The sequence below is a fragment of the Dendrobates tinctorius genome, unplaced genomic scaffold, assembly GCF_039654945.1.
Source record: "Dendrobates tinctorius isolate UK_male_01 unplaced genomic scaffold, ASM3965494v1 ptg000028l, whole genome shotgun sequence".
NCBI classification, from domain to species: Eukaryota; Metazoa; Chordata; class Amphibia; order Anura; family Dendrobatidae; genus Dendrobates; species Dendrobates tinctorius.
Genome location: NW_027361696.1, coordinates 42,530,623 through 42,538,693, shown reverse-complemented (window position 1 = coordinate 42,538,693; position 8,071 = coordinate 42,530,623). Strand labels below are relative to the sequence as shown.

The 8,071-nt window shown below is 41.2% G+C and overlaps 1 protein-coding gene across 1 annotated transcript; it reads left to right on the top strand.

Annotated features, from left to right (window-relative positions):
* The first annotated feature begins 5,138 nt into the window (after positions 1-5,138).
* LOC141084899 (chemerin-like receptor 1) lies at positions 5,139-6,300 on the top strand. The gene has a single exon (XM_073569852.1). It carries the CDS (start codon positions 5,139-5,141, stop codon positions 6,204-6,206), a length of 1,068 nt encoding a protein of 355 aa, XP_073425953.1. The 3' UTR covers positions 6,207-6,300.
* Positions 6,301-8,071: the final 1,771 nt, after the last annotated feature.

The window sequence follows — 8,071 nt, the reverse complement described above, 5'->3', positions numbered from 1 at the left end:
AGTGACAACAGGCTGTGCTCAAGCTAATATGCTTAAATGACAAAGCACACAATGCTGAAGAGTTGTGGACAGCTGTAAAAGAGCAGGCAGATCTGTGGCTGAAACCGGTGAACCGACGGTCAGGCAAGGTCGTGTGTGATGATGGCTGGAACCTGGTGGTGGTTCTGAGGCCTGGTGAGCTCACACACGTACCATGCTTGGTCCATGTGCTGAACCTCGTGGTTCATCAATTTCTAAAAACCTACCTAGAGCTGCCTGATCTGCTGGTCAAAGTACGCCACCTGTGTGCCCATTTTAGAAAGTCATTTACAGTTTCCGCCGCCATTGCTGTGCTTCAACGGCATTTGCAGCTTCTGGGACACCGACTGATTTGTGATGTCCCCACACGTTGGAACTCTACACTGCAGATATTGGAAACTATTTGTGAGCAGAAGAGCAGAAGAGGGCAGCTGTTGATTACCAGCATCAACAAGACCATAAGTATTCAATTCAGACTCCACACATAAGACCTCAGGGGTGGAAATGGATGTCAGACATATTTACCTTCCTCCAAAACTTTGAGGTCTCTACCAAGATGGTGAACCGCGATGACACCATAAATAGCGTCACCGTGTTCTGAAATGCTCACTGCTCACAATCAAAGATGATGCATTGCAGGTGGAGCATGATGAGATGGAGCAAGGAACCATAAAGGGCGATTACACACAGCCCAGCCTCATTTCATCCAAATATGGATTGATTGACAATGAGGAGCTAGGTTCATGCGCTATAGATGATAATACCTGCACAACTGTCATACCGTCTGATCAGCGTGGATGGCCTGAGGACAGGGAGGAGGAGGAGAGCATGGTCAGTCGTCCTCTTGGTGAAGACATGGAAGTCTTGCCTGTTAGTATTCTGGCACGCATGACTGAGTTTATGTTACTCTGCCTTGACCGTGACTCTCACGTTTTCAAAATTTTGAGTGACAGTCATTACTGGTTGGTGACACTTCTAGACCCACGCTACAAGAACTTTTTATCTCTTATTCCCAAGGTGGACAGGTCTACTAAATTGGGGGAGTACCAGAGGGCCCTTGTTGTGTAATTATTAAAAAAATTCCCATATGAAAACACTGGCTGCAGATGTCACAATTCGTTGGACAGGCAGGGAGTATGGGCAAGAGAGACACAACTCCAATCCAGCAGAGGCAAGGGAACACTGGCAAAGTTATGGGAGAGTTTTCTCAGACCCTTCCATCCTACAGACCCTGAGGCACAGGGTACCCTCACAAGGAGTGCAAAGCTTTGGAATATGCTCAGGGAGTACCTTGCTGACTGTAACAATGTCCTTCGCGATTCCTCTGTGCCTTAGAATAACTGGGTATCCAAGCTGGACACGTGGCATGAACTGGCTCTCTATACCTTGGAGGTCATGGCCTGCCCTGCTACTAACGTTTTGTCAGAGCAGGTTTTTAGTGCCGCTGGTAGAATTATAACTGATAAACACATCTGTCTGTCAACTCAAAATGCTGACAGGCTGACTCTTATAAAAATGAACAAGGGCTGGATTGGGCCAGACTTCTCAACACCACCGAAGGATAGCAGTGTAACATAAACTCAAATCCAGTGTCTTTTTTTGGGAGGTCTATTCCCATGCAGCTCTTCACACTCACACATGAGTATATGCTTCCTGATTTTTGCTATTTGCTGTTGTCCTCCTACTTCTCATCCTCATCCTCCACCACCATATCACCAGGTTAACTATGGTCCGTGATGCAACACTCACATAATTTTTTTAAAGGGTGTTTATGATGCCCGTTAAAACAAATTGTTAGACAGTGTGTTCATTTATACCCCCAGGGGTAAATGTTTGTCAGCATTACAAGTATAGCAGACCAGCTTCTTTCTAATGGGAACACTTTTTTATGAGGCCCTCCGCCACGTTTCTTCCAAGGGGCATTGGAGTGCCTCCAAATTTTTGTCAGCCCTTGCATTCACTGCATAGGCAAACACTCTGGGAGACCCACTTCCTAATAATGGGAAAATTGTTTTCTGGAGGTCCTCCTGTATGTCTCTTCAAAGAGGTATTGGGGTGCGTCTAAATTTTGGCCAGGCCTTGCATTTACTGCATAGGCAAATACTTTGGGAGACACACTTCCTAATAATGGGAACATATTTTCATGAGGCCCTCCTGTACGTCTCGGCAAAGGGGTATTGGGGTGCGTGCTAATTTTTGAGAGCTCTACCACTCATTGCATATTCAATAACATTATAGGAGACGCACTGTTTAATAATGGAAACAACAAAGCACAGCCAGCTGATGGATCTCTAAGAATAGTGAGGGCTGACTGCTGGCCCTTTTTTTCATGAATGAAACAGGATGTGTCTGGTGATGTGTCACACACCAAATGGCCAGCTAAGGTTGTAAAATGTTAAAATGATATTTCCCAGTGAATGCATTTGTCTTGGTTGGAAGCAATGCTAATGTTCAAAAATGCATCAAAAACGCTACCTGTGAACATAGCCCAAGGTGTGGAGGAGCATTTTTGTTTTTGGTTATTTATTTAGCCTTATATACAAGTCATAACCCTGGAAAAGATACTCCTTAACATATTTCCCAGGAAAATCCATTTTGGTCTCGTTGTTGTATGTTTTATTGAGTCTGTAAAAGTGGCATAGGACTCTGACAGCATTGTTCACAGCAGTGACCTGGGAGTCAGAAATGCTTCCAGGGATCTTCCCCATGCTGTTCCAATGTCATTTGAGCACTGTTCCCATCGATTCCAATTTGCTTGACCCGAGCAACGAGCACCCGATCATTTTAGTGCTCGCCCATCACTAATCGTGATGTCTTGTCATTTTCAGAAAGGTTCCTTCCATGCATACACCTTTTCTAGAAGGAAGAAAACCCATCTTCTGTAGAAATCTACCCTCTAAGCCAATGTCCGACTCAATAATCAGCATCGCATCATGACTAAAGATATCATCCAAACTAGAAATTGATGGTTTGGTTGACTCCATTTGTGACATTGCAAAGCTCGTTAATGAATCTAGCATTGACTTATAAGGTGGCTACCACCAATACTTTCCACTAAAGAATTAATTTTCTTCATTCTGGGGAAAAAGTAAATTTACATATTGTTTTAAAATGTACTCTTCTATATTCCAGTTGGATCTTTTTGATGAGAACCAATAACACCAATGAATTTTCTTCCAAAGAAAGGGAATTCGGCAACTTACCTAATTAATGATTTCGTCATTGGCACCTCCAAGTTTGTAGTCAGGTAGATTCCATCTGAACTCATCCCAGAAGTAATTATTAAGGTTGATATCAATTTTCTTAATTGACAATTGGATTAATAACCCGTGTGTATGGCTCAGTTACAGATATGTATTGAACAGGGGACCTTAGGGGGAGTATGGGACGATTCACAAGTCTGAAGTCACTATATGTGACTTCAGACTTGTGAATCGTCACATTGTGCGCACTGTAAGGATTCTCTGTTGGCGGCACACAAGTATGTGATTTGCATACTTGCGGACACAAGTCTACAAGATGGGCACGGCCTCACTCAATGCAAATGTCACATGAATGACTGCTCCCAGTGGCGGCACTGAAGAATATTCACATTGCGCAGTGACCGTGCGATATGAGGATATTCCAGTGCCGCCACTCGGAACAGCAGGATGTGACTGTAAGTTTGTGATTTGCATACATGCAGTCACATGCTGAATAGATGGGTCCAACCTTGGTTAATGCAAGTGTATTGAGCAAGATCGGAAACAGTCTAGTCTGAATGTGGACTGATATAGTCGATTTGCATACTTGCTTTCACATAAACGCCCACTTCCAGCACAGGAGAATCTTCACAGCATGCAGTGAGGATTCACAAGGCTGCAGTCACTTTGAGTGACTGTAGACTTGTAGCTTAAGACTGGAAAACCCCTTTAAGGTCAGGCCATAATGAGCTCACAGTGGTCCACAAGCCCGCTATTGCTAGCTAGCAGTTACTCAGCTGGCAGGTTTCGTGATTCTCTTTGATGTCTATATGACTGGCCAATGAAGGAGAAAAAATGTACAGAGGCACTCTTCATGCTACCTGGACAATGATAGACTTCCATTTTGTTATGTCTAGTTGACCTCCACAAGACAATAGAGATCCTACCGTCAATAGCACTTGATATAAAGATATTCTTTTTTTCTTCATTGACTTTGACCAGTCAAAATGAAAAATTCAGAAAAGTAAAAATAGAAATATAGAAACTTCAATCATTATGTGCCGAAATTACAATTAGTCAATTTGCTCAAATTTGGCAAGGAAATAAAATTTGCATTGAAGTTACAATGACATTCAAATGAACCCAGAACAAAATAATTGTTGGGAGTAAAAAAATAGGAAAACAAATGATACTCAACTTACCGTTCACTATCCACTCTCTGTTCCTCCATTCTGTCCAAGTTCTTCTTTCTTGTGATGTGTAACATCCTCTTTGGGCATCATGAGTCTGTCCCAGGGCTCTAGACATCAAATTGGCCTCTGAAGTGACAATGTCACCATATGGCCACCCAAAGCTCTCGTTATGACATGGAATACACATTTTCTGAAGTCAAGAAGTGAGTTGGCTTCCAGTGCAGAATAAAGATGAGCAAAGAGGATGTTGCACACTGGAGGGAGAGAAAAGCCTGGATGGATCAGAAGACCAGATTGTGGGTGGCTGCAGCACTATCAGGATTGGTGAGTGGTGAAGTCAGTATCATTTTTTTCTAAGCCCTTTCTCAATACTCTATAATTCATCTAAATGTCTTGAAGCAAATTGCAAAAATTTCTAGTTCAGCCAAATTACATTTTTGGAGAATATTAAAGGTGAGTTCAATTTGCTTCAAACCAATTCTCATGTTTCTAATAAACACCAGAGAACCCCAACTTTAATGAGTTTGTATGAGTTTATAAGAGAGGATCTTCATGTTTTCCTTTAAGAATTGTCAACTCTCTTGCCAGTGGCTGTGCCTGGTACTGGATCACACTGGAAAAAATACATGATGAAGTAGCCTCTAAAAACAGGAAATAAATCTGAACCTGGACAAATATTTGAAAGCAGTAAAATGTCATACAGTTATCTTATGTTTCTATTATTTGGTTGCAGGATACCATAAATATGGAGGCTGCTTCTTTTCCTCCTTATGGATTCAAAGACACAACCTATGTCTATGAAGAAGATACAGAAGAAATAAACCCAACTACTTTGCGACTGATCCACATTTGTAACTTAATTTTTTACAGCATAACTTTCATCCTGGGTGTGACCGGGAATGGCCTGGTCATCTGGATTGCTGGATTCAGGATAAAGAAGACAGTTACCATTTTATGGTTTCTCAACTTGGCCATAGCTGACTTTATATTTGATATTATGTTCCCCCTCCAGATAACCGAGATAATTATGGAAGGACATTGGCCCTTTGGTGTGACCATGTGCAAGGTCGTTTTCACCGTTCTCTTCCTTAACATGTCCGTCAGCACCTCTTTCCTAATGATTATCAGTGTTGACCGTTGCACATCCATCATGTGTCCTGTGTGGTCAAAAAACCACAAGTCTCCCAGGTTGGCCATGACTATCTCAGGAATAATATGGTCAACATGTTTCATGCTCAGTTCCCCATATCTTGCATTCTTCAACATTTCTCAAGACTACGAAAATGAGACCTTATATTGTATCCCCATGTATGCGGATGACGACGACACCTACACAATGATGGATCAAACTATGGTAATTGTCAGGTTCATCTCCATGTTCGTTATCCCATTTTCAATCATAGTAATTTGCTACAGTCTTATTGCATGTCGCTTGAGTAAAAGCAGAAGTCTGTCCAAATCAAACAGACCATTGAAGGTCATTATCACTATTGTGCTTAGCTTTTTCTGTTTTTGGTTTCCATTTCATATTTGGCCTCTCCTAGAGATCATGAAGGTTCAAATGGACCCTAACGTAGAGGCATTTGTGAGCAATCTTGTATACAGCATAGGCTTCTTTAATAGTTGTGTGAATTCCATGGTTTACGCCTTTGTTGGAAGAGACTTCAAGAAAAGTTTATTCAAGTCCATTCCATTCCTTCTGGAGAACACATTCAAGGAGAAAGATGGTTCTGAAACAGAGCTCCGATCAAATCTGATAGTAATGGAGACTGAAATGGAAGTTATCACTGGTGAAGTAAGAAAAAATTCTTAAGGGGATTCTCCTAAGAGGATACCTCTGGCAATATGCCATACAAGTATGTATGGACATTTTAACGGGTGGTTTTGACCTTGTTCTAGCATCAAAATCCAGGTGCCCACATCTTCCCTGGTCATCCAGGAAGGCTTCATTATAAGTAGTGGTTCTCTAGATGCTTTGATTAAGAGCATGGTGTCATTCCAAAAAATGTTGTAACAGATTTTACTTAAAATAAGATTCAATGTATTAACCCTTGAATGATGGACCCAGTCATGTTCTTTTGGAAGTTGTGTTCACATGGGTCAACACACCTTTTATTTTTCAAGGTCATGCTCCACTGAAAAGTGCCACATCGAAAAAAGATGATACATGTTAGTCAGACAGAACAAAACTTTGGGTCGGGTAGGATACTTAGCATATGGTTTTATTTTCCAACATTGGACTGTATTGCTGTACTTGCTATGTTGTGCACTTTTAGAATCACACCATTTATTTGACAAAAAACATCTTAGGTGTTGCGAGCATCCGCCAAGAAGCAAATAGCCATAATTCATCATCTATCCTAATGGCTGCCACCTGATTAAAAGAACTGAATGGACAAAGCATTAAAGAAAATGTCCACCACTTTTTTACTGATAGACCATTCTTGGGATAGACCATCATTATCTGACTAGCAGGTTGCGACACTCGGCACACCCACCAATCAGCTGATGCTGATTACAGTTAGAAGTTCTCAGATGGTTCCGAAATATAACCAATCCATCATTTATATAGTGTCTGCTGCCAGAGTCTGCAGATCTACTCCCTTATTCAAATTAATAGGTGGTGGTCCTGCAGTACCCAGCCGTGGTCACTGGAGTTTTGATGGAGCTGTTCTTTCCACCTTGCTAGAACTCCATGCCATCCCCGACACCAGTAACATCTGATCAGCTGAATTGTGGGGTGTTGCACCCAACCCATAAAATAAAAATGGCATATCCTGAGGATAAACTATCAATAAAATGTAGTGGCCAACCCTTTTCATGTAAATTCTGGTGAACTATGAGTTATTCATATCACCATCCAGACTGTGACATTGTTGAGAAGGCCTTTGAGAGTTATTTAGACTTTTTTCACCTCTAAAAATTGGATAAAAAGACTTTATATGTGTAATATTTTTTTTTTACTTTTTATTATATCTTTTGTAACATTTTTTCAATTCTTTTTTATTCTGTGCTGATAATTTTATAACTTAAGTACTAATTATTCAGCAGTTTGCTATGAGTAACCATAGTAGAGTTTATGTAAATCATGAAATTCCAATATGGCCTCCTGCACTTGATCACATGTTTTGAATTGTATGGATACTTAATATTGCACTTATAGAAGCCTGTGCGCACAGTGTATGGTTCCTATTTATCCCAAGGAAAACAATGTGTCCCATCATATCCTGTACAGAGCCCTCTTATGGTAACAGACAGAGTTCTAAGTCTCCTGTGTGAAAAGAGTGCATGCGCATGCGTGCTGCCACTCCGTTCTTTATGGGTCAGATATAGATAGATGAGTGCCTCTACCCTGCTACCTACATCAGTTTAGCAGAGAATGTGAGCCAGGATTGATGTTCATACCAAGCGATCTACTATGTCTATCAGTCTCAAAGAGAATCAATGAAGTAATGGCGTGCATGTGCCACTTGCACTTCTTTCACACAATGTAGTCCAGAATCCTGTTGTTGTGAGGGCTGAAGATTTTGGGTTTTATGGCTCGCTTACATTGCACAACTTGCGGCATTAAAGGATGGACGATCAGCTACACGTTTGTTGATCGACTACCAACACATAGAGCATGTAGAAATAATTAATAAAGACACACCTGAACTATAAATACCACCCAAAGATAGT

Coding starts and splice junctions, on each gene's coding strand:
- LOC141084899 (XM_073569852.1), top strand. CDS start 5,139: ATGGAGGCTGCTTCTTTTCCTCCTTATGGATTCAAAGACACAACCTAT.